Source organism: Charadrius vociferus, unplaced genomic scaffold (assembly GCF_000708025.1).
Source record: "Charadrius vociferus isolate BGI_N301 unplaced genomic scaffold, ASM70802v2 scaffold2, whole genome shotgun sequence".
NCBI classification, from domain to species: domain Eukaryota; kingdom Metazoa; phylum Chordata; class Aves; order Charadriiformes; family Charadriidae; genus Charadrius; species Charadrius vociferus.
Genome location: NW_009647595.1, coordinates 4,094,174 through 4,109,542, shown reverse-complemented (window position 1 = coordinate 4,109,542; position 15,369 = coordinate 4,094,174). Strand labels below are relative to the sequence as shown.

The following is a 15,369-nucleotide window of genomic DNA, read 5'->3' as shown; positions in this document are numbered from 1 at the left end:
TCCTTCCACCAGCAAGAGCAGCTGTCTGACCTCATGGCAAGGCAGTTCAAGGAGCTAAGAGGCAGAAAAAAAAACCCTTTGCTTTCTGGCGGTTTAGCTTCCGACCCTGGATTACCATGGGGCCAGACAAATGCCAAGTGCAAGCACATGGGGGCAGGTGAGAATGCACAGCCAGCGTAAGAAGGAAAAGCAACTGCATCTTCCAGCAACCGTCAGCACTAGAACAGTTTAACAGAAACGGCAGGCATTTAATTCTCCCCTTGTGCAGCACAGAAACCTAGATACTTACCTGGTTCTACATAGCACTTGGGACTTCAAGACTGTACTACTACATCTATGTTCCCTTTGTGGGTCTGGCGTTTAGGCTTCTGCTAAATAAGCGTAATAGTTGATAAAGTTAGTGACTAAACTGAGATGCGCCATCTGTTTATATAAGTGATATAAATCATAACATAAAGAAAATATAACCTATCTCATTTCTAAAATGTGACGACAATTAACTATTTGAACTACATTATTCAGTATTTTATGCATATATTTTTCCAAAAGCTTTTGTTAGAGCATGTAAATGCTCTTTTCAATTTGGGCACAGTAGATGATGGAAAAATAATAAGCTTATGGTGGGATGTCTGCCTTTGATTTGACATATTAAAAACCAGGTTCATTCTTTAATAATCAAAATAAAAGGTTTTATTCAGTTCGTGATATTTCTGACTGGGTATTCTATTTGCCCAAGTACTTATTCCATGTAAAGAAATGTAAACCATAAATACAATGTAAGTGCAGCAAAACAAAACACACCCACTCAAAACAGAAGCAGGGAGAACTTCTTTGTTCACTTCACTTGTCTTTCCAAGGAATAGCTGTAATCAGTCTGTCTGCCAAATCGATGCACAAAGTCCGGAAGAGGGAACACCGAGCCCCATCCCACTTTGGGATTCATACTGATGAAATCATCCAAGTTCATCTTGGAGTCTAAAAAAGGACCAGAAAGGGGAAATATTTAAGCAGCTTCTGTAGCACAGGTATACATCTATCAAGAAAACACTCAAAGACCCCTCTTTGAACTGAAGGCTGAGACGTGGGTCTGTTTAGCCTGGAGAAGAGAAGACTGAGATGGGATCTCATTAATGCTTATAAATATCTAAAGGGTGGGTGTCAAGAGGTTGGGGCCAGGCTCTTTTCAGCAGTGCCCAGTGACAGGAAAAGGGGCAACGGGCACAAACTGGAACACAGGAAATTCCATCTGAACATGAGGCAAAACTTCTTTACTCTGAGGGTGACAGAGCACTCTCCAAAGGTCCCATCCAACCCCTGCCATTCTGTGAAATGTAGTTCATGAACTCACTTTGCTCACCGGACTCACCACATTCATATACATGCACGGTGTGTCCCTGAAAGTCACTAGAGGTATAAATTACCCAAACCCCAAAAAAGGATTATCAAACATTGGAACAGGCTGCCCAGGGAAGCGGTCGAGTCACCATCCCTGGAGGTATTTAAAAGATGTGTAGATGTGGTGCTGCGGGACATGGCTTAGTGGTGGACTTGGCAGTGTTAGGTTTACGGTTGGACTTGATGATCTTATAGGTCCCTTCCAACCTAGATGATTCTATCATTTTTGCCTACAAGAGCAGCCTAAAAGGGTTGAGTAGCATCAGAGAACTGGAGTGCAAATAAGAAAAAACACAGGGAACTGCAGTGCAACAGGTGCTTGTTGTCTTCCTGCATTCACACCAACCTGATTACTCAAAAGCCGGTGAGATATTATTCCCCCATTAAGTTCTGAACCAACGTCAACTGAGTCAGCTTTTGCACTGACTGCAGAGGAACTGGATCAGAGCAGCAGTCAGAACTGGAAATTGCTTGGTGTCTCTCAGAAGCAATTAGCCCCTTGGCAAACCCACAATTTGTTACTCCGCAGATTACAGTATTTGCTCTCTGCTTTCCCTCCAACCCTGAACTTTGTCCTTGCTGTACCCTGGCCCACGGCGAGGCGGGAATATGCAGAGTGGAGGAAACATCTGACATAACCCAGCCATAGCCTAGAGGGATGCTCAGGCGAAGAAGGGCTCAAACCTAGGCCAGAGGCAAACGCCTTTTTTTTTTTTTAATCCTGAACCACTGAATGAAGTCAGAGCGGGAAAAAGTTAACTGCCATAGTTTCAAGAGAAAAGTAACTATGACTGCTCTTTGGCAGGAATTTGATCTGCTCTGACCCCCGCAGGAGAGGAAGAAACCATTCTGTCCTGTGTGTGGATCCCAGAGAGCTCAGCGGAAAAGTGCTGGTGTGCAGTTTTGTGTTTAGGTGCCTTATACATCCTTTTTCTGGAGCTGGCCTGGTACAAGCTTTGCTGACTCAGAACCATGCTGATCAGAGGTTTCCAATTCCTCAGCCTATTCAGCTCTGACTACAAACATCCGTGGGCTTGTTGTTTTATGTTCTCACTGACAATCTGCACAAATAATCTTTTTAAATGCCCATTAAAAGAAAACTGGAAGAGAATGAGTTTAAAGAACAGAGTGAGAGAGCCACTGGATTTACTGTTATAGCTTTCCCACTGTATTTAACTATTTATTTTTACATGGATGATTCATGTGCGCATTTAAGGATTAAGAACGAAACAAGAGTAGGCTCTAATGAATGGATTATAAAATCCATAGGATGGAATTTGCTTCAGCTGCAAAAAGCTTGTGTCATTAGGCTTACCATTATGGACAGTGTAAGTGAGGAAGGGAAGACGATGTTTGGGAATCCCAGACCCAGCAGTCCCAGCCATAATCAGCCCCTAAAGCCCTCTGCACCACATCTACACCATGGCACAACTTAGTGATTTGCCTAATCCCAGCTCTCACTACTTCCGAGGTCTGGCCCCTAATTCTTTTCTTGTTCATCTGTTTGGGCTCTGCACCTTGAAAATCCTTACTTCCAGCCAAACATCTTCCTACTGCTGAAGAGAGCCTGGCAAAACAGGGCCAATTTCTGCCCAACTGTGGGGGAATTTAAAATAACACAAGCCAAGCAATTTGCTGTTGTAGCTCAAGAACAATTAGTAGTGGGTAACAGCCCTTGCTTGCTGGTAGACTGGTAAGCCTGTTTTCCAGCACAGCACAGTCCACCAGAGAAGTTTAATGAAAGGAAAAAATGTTTTAACAAAGCAAACAGGAACTGAAGTGAAGAGCAGATGGTCTAAGAACTGGTCAGTAGATGGCAGTGAAGCAGTATGAGAGCAAGAGGAGTTAGAGACCTGCGCACGCCTGCAGGGCTATGATCTTACTGGCATCAGGAGATGTGGTGAGATGGCTCCTGTGATTGGAGTGTTGCAATGGAGGGATACCGGCTCTTCAGGAAGGACAGGCAGGGGAGACAAGGAGGGGGTGTCGCCCTCTATGTCAGTGACCAGGTGGAGCGCATGGAGCTCGCCTGGGGATGGATGGGGAGCCAACTGAGAGCTTATGGGTCAGTATTAAAGGGAGGACAGGGACAGGTGACATTATAGTGGGGATCTCCTACAGGCCACCCGACTGAGAAGACCGAGCGGATGAGGCCCTCTATAGACAGGTAGAAGCAGCCTCATGTTCACAAGCCCCGGACCTCATGTGGGACTTCAACCACCCCCTACCTGTTGGAGAGCAAGGCATAAGCAATCCAGGAGGTTCCTGGAATGCGTTGATGATAACTTCCTTCTCCAAATGATAGAGGAGCCAACAAGGAGAGGTGCCATGCTGCACCTTGTTCTCAGCAACAAGGAGGAGCTGGTGGGGAACGTGAAGCTTAAGGGCAGCCTTGGCTGCAGTGACCATGAGATGGTGGAGTGCAAGATCCTTAGGGCAGCGAGGAGGGTGCACAGCAAGCTCACTACCCTGAACTTCAGGAGAGCAGACTTTGGCCTCTTTGGGGATCTGCTCGGCAGAGTACCATGGGATAAAGCCCTGGAGGGAAAAGGGGCCCAAGAAAGCTAGTTAATATTCAAGGATTACCTCCTCCAAGCTCAGGAGTGATGCATCCCAACAAAGAAGTCAGGCAGGAACACCAGAAGGACTGCATGGATGAACAAGGAGCTCTGGAACAGAAAAAGGAAGCCTACAGAGGGTGGAAGCAAGGACAGGTGGCCTAGGAGGCACACAGAGAAACTATCCGAGCAGCCAGGAATCAGGTTAGGAAAGCTAAAGCCCAGACAGAGATAAATCTGGCCAGGGATGTCAAAGGCAACAAGAAAAGCTTCTACACATATGTCAGTGATAAAAGAAAGACTAGAGAAAATGTGGGCCCTCTCAAGAAGGAAACGGGAGACCTCATTATCCAGGATATGGATAAGGCTGAGGTACTCAATAACTTTTTTTCCTCAGTCTTCACCTGCAAGTGCTCTAGCCACGCCACGCAAGTCACAGAAGGCAAAGGCAGGGACTGGGAGAATGAGGTACCACCCACTGTAGGAAAAGACCAGGTCTGAGACCATCTAAGGAACCTGAAGGTGCACAAATACATGGGACCTCATGAGATGCATCCGCAGGGCCTGAGGGAACTGGTGAATGAAGTTGCCAAGCCACTATTCATCACATTTGAGAAGTCCTGGCACTCTGGTAAAGTTCCCACCAACTGGAAAAGGGGAAACATAACCCCCATTATGAAAAAAGGAAAAAAGGAAGACGCAGGGAACTACAGGCCAGTCAATCTCACCTGTCCCCAGCAAGATCATGAAGCAGATACTCCTGGAAACTATGCTAAGGCACATGGAAAATAAGGAGGTGATCAGTGACAGCCAACATGACTTCAATAAAGGTAAATTGTACCTGACAAATCTGGTGGCCTTCTCCAACAGGGTTACAACATTGGTGGATAAGGGAAGAGCAACTGGTGTCATCTACCTGGACTTGTGCATTTGACACTGTCCTGCACGACATCCTTATCTCTAAATCGGAGAGATGGGTTTGATGGACCACTTGGTGGAAAAGGAACTGGCTGGATGGTTGCACTTAAAGACCTGTGGTCAATGGTTCAGTGTCCAAGGGGTAAGCAGTGACGAGTGGCATTCGTCAGGGGTCGGTACTGGGACCAGTTCTGTTCAACATCTTTTTCAGCCACATGGACAGTGAGATCGAGTGCACGCTCAGCAAGTTTGCTGACAACACCAATCTGTATGGAGCAGTCAGCACACTGGAGGGAAGGGATGCAATCCAGAGGGACCTGGACAGGCTTGAGAGGTGGGGCTGTGCAAACCTCATGAAATTCAACAAGGCCAAGTTCAAGGTCCTGCACCTGGGTCGGGGCAATCCCAAGCACAAATATAGGCTGGGCAGAGAATGGATTGAAAGCAGCCCTGAGGAGAAGGACTTGGGGGTACTGGTGGATGAGAACTTCAGTGTGACTTGACAATGTGCACTTGAAGCCCAGAAAGCCAACCATATCCTGGGCTGCATCTAAAGAAGTGTGGCCAGCAGGTCAAGGAAGCTGATTCTGCCTCTCTACTCTGCTCTTGTGAGACCCCACCTGGAGTACTCCATCTAGCTCTGGGGCCCACAACATAAAAAGGACATGGATCTGTTGGAGCAGGTCCAGAGGAGGGCCGCAAAGATGATCAGAGGGCTGGAGCACCTCTCCTGTGAAGACAGGCTGAGAGAGTTGGGGTTGTTCAGCCTGGAGAAGAGAAGGCTCCAGGGCGACCTTAGAGCCCCTTCCAGTACCTAAAGGGGACCTACAGGAAAGACGGGGAGCGACTCTTTATCAGGGAGCGTAGCAGTAAGTCAACGGGTAATAGTTTTAAACTGTAAGAGGGTAGATTTAGATTAGATATTAGGAAGAAATTTTTTACTCTGAGGGTGATGAGACACTGGAACAAGTTGCCCACAGAAGCTGTGGAAGCTCCATCCCTGGAAGTGTTCAAGGCCAGGCTGGGTGGGGCTTTGAGCAACCTGGTCCAGTGGAAGGTGTCCCTGCCCATGGCAGGGGGGGTGAAACTAGAGGATCTTTAAGGTCCCTTCTAACCCAAACCATTCTATGAGTCTATCCATAGAAAAAAAACATAGTGATACCTCTCCTGTTTTGTTCAGTTCAGGAGATAACAATCTCTCTATGCTGCTCTTCTTACTCATGTGCTGTATCTGAATTCCATGCACGTTATGTTAGCCCTTGCAGCTTTAGGACACAGCTCAACAAAACCACGCAACAACAACACAAAGACCTCTTCCTGAAGCAAATGAAGAGTGACAAACAGCAGAAATTAAGAAAGAGACATCTGGATCCTACAGTTGACAAACAAAGAGGACTTCTCCACAAAAGTGAGGAGAAGCATACTTTACATAACATTTATACAAGGTCAAGAGCAGCAGAATTTTTAAATTTTTTTTTTTAAGATTTGCATTACACCTGCAGTCATCCTCAGGTGCTATGGCTATTATACCAACTTGCATTTGTGTATGCTCAGAGCTAATCTTTCTCTTTGACCAAACCCACTTTATAACACACACGCTGTCAATGAGACCTAGCTGGTACATTCTGGGATTCTTGCATAATTTTATTTTTTAATCAAGTCTGACACATTTGCCTCAAGCAGGGACGAAATAAAAGGCCATGCACTATCAGATGGCATTGTCAGCCATAATAATCGTGGCTTCTGCCAACAGTAGTTAGAAAAGAATGTTTCACCCAAGCTTCAGCTTGGCCCACAGACCTTGGACTAATTCTGCATAATGACAGCCGCCGAAGGGCTGCTGGAAGTGAGCAAGTCTGAAACAAAGCCTCTGACATCAGCTCTGCTGCTGCCTAACCTTGGGGGCACCTAAAGTACTTAGAAAGTTGGGCTCTTCACAGGCTTGCATAGGCATCTACAGTTCTCTCCAGGTCCCCCTCCCTTGCCTGAGCAGAGAAAGAAGTGTTTTTGCAGGCAGAGTTGGAAAGGCTGTTACCACACTCAGCTGGAGCGTGCTGTCTCCACAGCCGAGACGTAACTGACTGTGCAAATCATCCTGCTCCATCTCAGTGCAAAACAAATCTCGTCACCTTTAAATTTTCTTTCATAGAAAGCAGTGTAATTTCAATATGCCACTCATGGAATTTAAATATTTCTGTCCTTAGTTGTACCTTTATTGCCTCTATCCTGACTTGATTCTTTACTGCCACTAAAGCACATGAAATAAGGACTTAACTTGATAGACTGGAGTTTTACTCTCGAATGAGAGGAACAGGAGGTTCCCATGAAATGCATATGAGCTACTTATATCCGTATCAGTGCCTTCCTTGTTGGTTTCACTAGGATCCTGCCACCACCTCAGAGAGGAGATACAGAAAGAAACTGCAGACATCTGCCCGGCCTCTGTCTAACAGCTTGCCTGTTACATAGATGTGTCATACACAGTGCGTCCAGAATTTCTCAGCTGTCCTACTCACACTCTTCAAAACAAACAAAAAAAAGAAGAAAAAAAAACCCAAATAAAACCCCATTATTTGACTACCAGGGATTTTAATAATAATAAAAAGAACAAAAAGCCTTTACAAATCAATCCTGCCAGCGTGCTACCAAAGACCTAGGGAGAACTGAAATTCAAACCACTGCTTTTCAGTGTTAGAGCTGATGCTAACACTGGTATATAAGCCGTAAGGTTATCTGTTTTGAGTAATTTTAAAATTCACTATGCAAGCTGCATTTTACACAGGCTTGCAGTAAGGAGGACTGATCTCATGAGGACTCATAAACTAAGCAGAATCAGACCTCATTAATTTGTGGTGAGAAGACTTAAGAGAAAACCCCAGGCTGGGCTTGCCAGTCCTAGAATGATGAATGTGTGCACCAAATCACACTTTCTTTATTTTTATTATTTGAACAAAATACCAGACTGGCCCCTTTTTTCTTTCAACAGAGGCTACTGGCAACCAGCTGGGACCAGGGGAAGCACTGTGCACCCAGTTAGGTCCACCAGCTTCTCCTGGGACACATGGCAGCAGAGCAGAACAGAGGCCGGAGCAAGGACAGTAAGAAACACAGAAGCTTAGCTCTGGGAAATGGCTAGAGCAGAGCCAGTTGCAAAATGCTAATGTTTAGCATGTGAGTTCTGATGAGATATTGAATAGTTTGAGGTTTTTTTGTTTAGTTGGCTGGTTTGGGGTTGTTCGTTTTTTAAAAAAAAACAATACTAAGTTGTTGTGTTTTTTAAAAAAAATTCACCTAGTTCCACTTCAATTTTTTTAAGCGTGGGCTGGAATTTATGACTCAAGATAAGCTTATTTTAGTAGGTTTATTTTGCAACCCCATGAGCAGCACAAATACAGTTTAAGAATTATTCCTTTTGAGTTAGTAGTAGGAAAAAAACCCACTTAGTTTGTTATTGACAGAGATTCCCCAATTCAATTCCAAAAGGAATTTTCACGGTCACTAAGCATTTCCTGGTATATTTAATAATAAAAAAAAAAAGGATTACTGGTCCCAGTATCCTGTCCTAACTCCACACTGGGTAATTACACTGAGCAACCTGGTCTAGTGGGAGGTGTCCCTGCCCACGGCAGGGGGGTTGGGACTAGGTGATCTTTAAGGTCCCTTCCAGCCTAAATCATTCTGTAATTCTATGATTATCCTACTGATGGTCCTATTTAGCTTACATCTGACTTAGGTACTACCAAATTTCCTTTTCCAAAGTGTTATATTCAGGCGTAACAGCTGCTCTGCTCTGAAAGAGGCAGTATTTTAGTACTAAGAGCAAACAGTCTTGTCTTTTTAGTTGTATTAAAAGCTTTAAAACCAAGTGGCATAACAAAAGCAATGTATGTAAAGGTAACTAATATGATTTAACACATAGCAAAATGTATCAACACAATAGTACTGGAGTGCTCATTATCTTTAAATACCAAGAGTTTATGGGCACATTTCTTCAACAGCACAATGCTCGTACATTTGGGAAAAAAAAAAAAAAAAAAAAGACAGATACATTTTTATTGTATTTTTTTCAGCCTTCAAACATTTGTTTAACAGCAAAAAAGACATACAGGAAACAAGTAATATAAAAACCTTGTATGCTTTTGTAATCATCTTCTCAAGACCTTAGGAATTTAGCTACTGTAAATGACAGCAAAATAATACATAATAATAATGCTCTGATCTAAACATACCTCACAAATAAATTGATACTAAAACAATATGTGGTCAATTATGTCAGCCATTAAATTGGAGTCACCTCTAACATGAAATATGTAAGCAATTTAATCTTGTGCAAACACAAATTAACATAGAAAGCAGAGTACTCTATCTAAGTCAAACGACAGGGAGAAAAGAGTTATCTGCAATGGAATTTGGCATGAACATGAACATTAATACCCCAGGCTCTTTTATGATAACAAAAGGTCTACCACCCAGTTTTCCATCAAGTTTAAAATAAGGCATTTTTATGCCTGATAAAACTGTGCTGAGACATTACTTTGCTAAGTCTCTAGAGGAAGAGAATTACCAGTTCCACTTGTTGACAGCAATGTTTTCTAAACCTGCATGTCGGCCTGCAGGACACATGCTCATCTACAGAACCGCATCACTGAAGCACAGATTAAATTCAGCTAAAAGTTAGAACCGCATGCTTGTTCCACAACAGTTAAACCCAGACTCCTCACTGACTTACAGCATTGTACACATTGAAGCACGCATCATTAAAAGATATCTCAAGTAAATACAGGGAAGACAAAAAATAAAGCTGGAGAAACTGGTACTGAATGAAAGACAACTTGAACTTGACATCCTAGATCCGATACAATCTATTCCTGTTATGACCCAGATCTTGAAGCTATGTAGTGACTGGCCTTCCACCTTCAGGGGGTGCAGCCCAGTTTCAGCCAACTGACAGGAGACCAGAGGACGTGAGCACAGAGCTGGAATACTGTGTCCAGTTTGGAGCTCCTCAATACAAAAAACCCCAGAACACTGACATACTGGAGAGAGCCCAGAAGAAGAACATCAAGTTGTTTGGGGTAGGAAAACATGATATTCAAGGACAGGCTGAGAGAACTGGGTCTGCTCAGTCTTAAACAGAGAAGATGAACGGGAGACCTTACTGCTGTCTACATGATCAGAGGATGCAAAGAAGATGGAGCCAGAGCTTTCTTGGAGGAGCCTGGCTACAGGACAAGAAGCAAAAAAAAAAAAAAAAAAAAAGAAAAAAAGCAACTTGGAACATGGGAAATTCTGCATACATCCTAGGAAATATTATTTTTTTTATTTTATTTCTTTTCATACCATGAAAGTGGTCAAATATTGGAACAGATTCCCCAGAAAGGTGGTGGAATCTCCATCCCTGGAGGTGTTCAAGACTAGACTGGCCAGAGCCCTAAGGAATCCCTGTTTTGAGAAGGTGTTGGACTGGATGACGTATGGATTTTCCTTTCAGTGTGGCAAGGTACAGAGTAATGAAATAAAGCGTAAGAGGAGTTCACCGTCTATCAACATCACAAAGAAAATCTGGAGGTTGGTTTGAGACCATGTGGCTGCTGCTTATCAGTGAGGTAAAGGTCAGCCATGCAAGAGAGAAAGGGAGAGTTACAGGGTTTGCAGCTATGAAGTCATTCACCAGAGCTGGAGGTCTACGGACACATCTGCAATTGAGTCATTCTGTAACTTACTATCCACAAGCAATCTTTTCTACTCTAGTAGAATTTTTTCACCTTCCTGGTCTGGCCTGATCTATATTCCTCACACTTTCACTAGCTGTCAACTATCACAACAATAAGGTTTCCACAGGTAAAAAGTCCTCAGCACCTAGGAGGCTCCAGCTAACAGTGAACCCCGTATAGCAGTTCATACATTCGCAACTGGCTACACTACCTTTGTATTAAACCTTACTGGAGATAAGGACCAAGACATAGAATTTAAGGTGCTTCATAACCTGCATTGTCTAGAAAACACCTACATCTTCACAACAAAGACTGTATCTGTGCTCCTGCCCACATTCATAATTAATTTCTACTCTAGTCTGAAACACCACACTTCCTTAGAAGCCAAAGCAAAAACTGAGAATTAACTTCCCAGCAACTTAAAACCACAACTTGGACCTAAAAACAAAACACGACCCTGCTTTCTCTATCATAAACACATAGCAGTAATGCATTATTTAAAAAAGCAACAAAACCAAACATGCAGAGCAATAACATGAAAACTCTTTCAAAGCAAAACTTCACCACACTTTTCTCCATCTGGAAAGAAAATGAGAGAACAAACAAACACGTGGCAAACGTTAGCCAGCTTGCCAAACGCATGATTACAATAAGCTGAAGTGCCGTGTGATAAGAATGGTTTAAGCAGCTCTATAGAATAGAAGGGATGGCAAGTCTTTATTTCTCTCTCTGCTTGGCTCAGAGGCTATTATCTGACTATCACTTAAAAGAGGCTTAAGGGGCCTGGGGAAAAATTTGTTGACTTTCCAGTTTGCCTTAACGTGTCCTCAGGTCCATTCACCTGGTAGAGAAACCTCGAACATCTCATGCAGACAAACCCAGCATGCTGAACAGAGCCTGAAAACTTCCTAATGTCAAAATATCCTACTCTGGCAGGATGGGACCTAACAACTAAAGTGTGGTATAATCAGTGTGTTAAAAATTCACTTTGTGACCCCTAGGCAAGTTATTTTGCCTCTTTGTTTCTGTTCTCTCATTACTTCAGGGAACTGCGTTACTTACCCCTCATTCTCTGCTCAGTTTATGAAGATCAGTAATTAATGTTTGATAATGGTAAATGCCAGGAGGCATGCTAGACTTTACATGTTCAGAAAAGGAAGTGCCAAATGCTTCATAGCCCTATTTTTTTCCATATGAAACAATAAGCTAGCTGGATGTGCTTCTGGACGCACGTTATGGAAGTGTGTTTATATATATCTGGTGCCCACCAGATATCTTGGACTTTGTGATTCAACACTGTAAGCATGAAAAAGGAGCTCTGACAGCTTACCTGCAGTTTCAATGCAAGGGTATGAAGGAGGAGGTTTCTGCCATTTCCCATTTGCATCTTTCATGTGAGATCTGTCTGAAGCAAACGTCTTCAAGTACAAATCTGCTCGAATCATTCTGATTTTCCTAAGTAATAATGCAAAATTGTATCAAAAGATGCATGTATACAATGCTGCATTAGTCACTCAGAACAAGAATCCATTCCTCCCATCAAGAAGCATTAATTTCATTAAATACATAAACCAGCAACATTGTGCCAAACAGTTAACTAGTTAACAAGAAGCTACAGTAGGAAAAAAAAAAAGGCTTTTGATGATTATGGTAAAGAGCTTTAAAAAAATAACACAGTGCATTTATTTTACTGGAGTATAGCAAAAAAAAAACCCTCTGTCACTACGCATTCACAAAGAGAACTTCAGCTTTGATTTCATGAAATAACATTCATGGTCTTTATATTTTGTGACATCACCTGTGAAATTCTGGATGAAGGCTGTCATCCAGCCTAAAGGCCTCCAGACTGTACATGTCAAAAGGACAGGGAAACGGCAACACTGTGTCAAGATCATAAATGAAGTTCTGCTCCCCACTGGAAACATGAAGTAGAATAACATGGTAGTCCTAGGAAGAAGGGTAATTGCCATTAAACATCTGGGGGTGAAAAAAAAATAAATCTTCCTAAAAGCAGAAGCTACAGATCCTTTCTTTAAATCTTGTTTTCTGCCCTTTAAGTATCAAGCCTGTAACATTTCTGCCACCAGGAGAGAGATATCCTAACACCTGTCTTGCCCATCGTGCCTTTCAAGAAACATTGGTGTCCTCCCCTTTCCTTTATAGCCTCCTTTGTCGTAAGCCTGGATGGCTAAACTAAAGTGTACGCTACTCCTAAGAAAACAGCGAATCTCTTTCATGTTCCACACCAAAACACAAAAGTTGACTGGGGTAAGCATTTTTGTCTTAGACCCAGTCCTAGATAAAAGCTCACAACAATATATCATAGCTTAACATTAAAATTATCTAGTGATCTCTTCTAGTAAGAAATGTAGCACCTGTTGCAGTAACACTGTGAATTTGAGTGCCGAGTGTTTAGCAGCCAGAAGCACCTGAAAAAACAGCATGCCACTGAAAAAGCAGCAAATGGCTTAGTTCAAGGGGAGTGCAGGAATAAGACCAATTCCTGCAGTAGCTCTTGAAGCTGGGAAAAAATACCTATGGGTACTATATCACACTTTTTCAAGGTACCTATTTTGTCTTGACACTCGGATTATGAGATGCAGTTTTAACCCTTAACTTGTAAGAAACGTAAGTGTGGTGGAGATTTGGAGACACTGCAGTTACTTATGTTAGGTGTCAGGTACATACACTGCTGTCTTCCAAAATTAAATTGAAGGTAGCTGTTAACAGCTTACTAAAGCTTACATCAAATCCACTCACAAAAAGAGGCTGAAGCACTGACTTTCGACACTTTCAATATCAAACAAAATCATAAAGGGACTGGAATGAAAAAGATCTTTGGCAAGCTATTTTGCCCAACCAAGATACACATGCAACTGTATGCAACAATATTTAGAAGAATCTGTTGCAGAGTATAAGAAAAATTAACTACAAGGTTTACATATCCTACCATCCACTGAAACATCAAAGTTAAAACACCTTTCAATCCATGAATTTTTTATGGGAAATCCACATTCTGCGGTGGCCTTTCCTGACTCTCCTATTCCTTTGAAGACCATCTTCGTAACACTTGGATCTCTTTAGGCCAAACCTTTTTTGTACTATAAATACACTGGTATTTTGGGAGAGAATGAATGAATCGGAAATCACAAAATATCTGAAGTTTGCAGATTATTTTGCAGAATTTCAGACACAGAATTTGACCCAAGAAATAGAGTTTTTCCATGCCAGATAACTGAAAGAACTCTGTAATGATACATATTTGAAAGAAACTCTGTAGTGGCAATTGCTGAATTAATTAATTGATCAAATGACACACCAAAGCCACCATTTATGGGTCAGTTTAATTGATAACATCTGAATGCATATATTGCTTGTAGTTTTCTGTTCTCTGTCAGGCCTACATTTATATTTTCACCCATCTACTTCTAACAAGTACAGCCATCTACTTAAAATTCTACAAAGCTAGTAGCCTCAACAATATCCAGCTAGTAATTTTCACAAATCTGTTATGTACTCTTACCAATGTTACAGTTTTTCACCTGTAGATTTTACTGACTGTCTCGCTGTTAATTTACTATGAATGGTAAAAAGGAGCACCAGATTTAGGCTCTTTATAAATCTATTGTAAAAGAATAGCTATTAATACAGAACTATAGAATGGCTGAGATTGGAAGGGACCTCTGGAGGTCATTTAGTCCAACCCCTCTGCTCAAGCAGGGGTACCTAGAGACAGCTGACCCGGACCACGTCCGGGCAGCTTTTGATTATGTCCAAGGATGGAGATGCCACAGCCTCTCTGGGCAACCTGCTCCAGTGCTCTGTCACCCTCACAGTAAAAACGTGTTTCCTGATGTTCACATGGGACAGTTTGTCACAGTGAAGGTGGCTGACACTGCCCACGTGATCCTGCAGCTCTCAACTACAGAAGCACACATTTAAAATTACTGAGAGAACAGAATGCCTTACCCAGACAACAGGCTCATCTCCGTGTCCTGATTTTTGCTTCCAGAGTGGAATCTGAAAGTTATATGTGGAAAATCTGAAGTGAATAAAAACTTTCAGATTAATACAGATTAATTTCGGGTTAACTGGTTAGTTCTTTGCTATCCTATCCATGTCATCCACTTACATGGGTGGTGCAGTCAGAAAGTTTTCCCTAGTCAGACAATTTTCTCCATCTTCCAGGAGCATGAAGTTGGAGATTCTAGTCTGGACCATATAATATACTCATTCTCCTAAACTCACAGATTACAGGGGAGAATTCCCTCACAGCTCATAGGGATATCATGCCCCTTCCCATGGTCCTCAACGCATCAGATAACTGAAAGATCTCACGCGGTGTGGTTTGCACACCTCTGAGCCACAACGAGCTACAAGAGGGTTTTGGCCCACGTCCCACTGAAGTCTAAAGGTCTGGGACCACGTCTCACCTATGTCAGGCTGTAATCTAAAGGCCTGGGACCAGGTCTCACCCACGCTGGGCTGTGGTCCGAAGGTCTGAATCCCTCCACAGCTGCGTTCAGATCACATCTCATTGACTCACCATCCTCCTATCATTGGATATGAAAACAGCATAGAATTCTTCTAAAGGGTATTGATCCTGACTCCTGATGTAGTCACAAAGTTTCCAAACGTTTTCTTCGCTGTAAAACACAAGAATTGTTTATTCCCCTCCCCCCGCAACTTCATTTCTAACGGGCAGAAGGGAGCCGAGGGGCGCTGCCCGCCGAAAGCCGCCCGATGTGAACTCCACTCGCGGCCTGAGGCGCTGCGGGTGACAC

General features: G+C 42.9%; 1 protein-coding gene across 1 annotated transcript; it reads right to left on the bottom strand.

The window, feature by feature from the left end:
* Positions 1-671: 671 nt before the first annotated feature.
* On the bottom strand, positions 672-15,174 carry WDYHV1 (WDYHV motif containing 1). Its single transcript, XM_009881001.1, has 6 exons — positions 15,132-15,174; positions 14,555-14,605; positions 12,961-13,014; positions 12,384-12,532; positions 11,916-12,040; positions 672-975 (listed from the first exon to the last, which is right to left on the bottom strand). Exons 1-6 carry the CDS (start codon positions 15,132-15,134, stop codon positions 836-838), a joined length of 522 nt encoding a protein of 173 aa, XP_009879303.1. The 5' UTR covers positions 15,135-15,174; the 3' UTR covers positions 672-835.
* Positions 15,175-15,369: the final 195 nt, after the last annotated feature.

Coding starts and splice junctions, on each gene's coding strand:
- WDYHV1 (XM_009881001.1), bottom strand. Junction 12,533..12,960: donor TCACAGTGTTACTGCAACAG/GTGCTACATTTC, acceptor CCTTCTTCCTAG/GACTACCATGTTATTCTACT. Junction 976..11,915: donor CCCTTGCATTGAAACTGCAG/GTAAGCTGTCAG, acceptor GTCCTTTTTTAG/ACTCCAAGATGAACTTGGAT.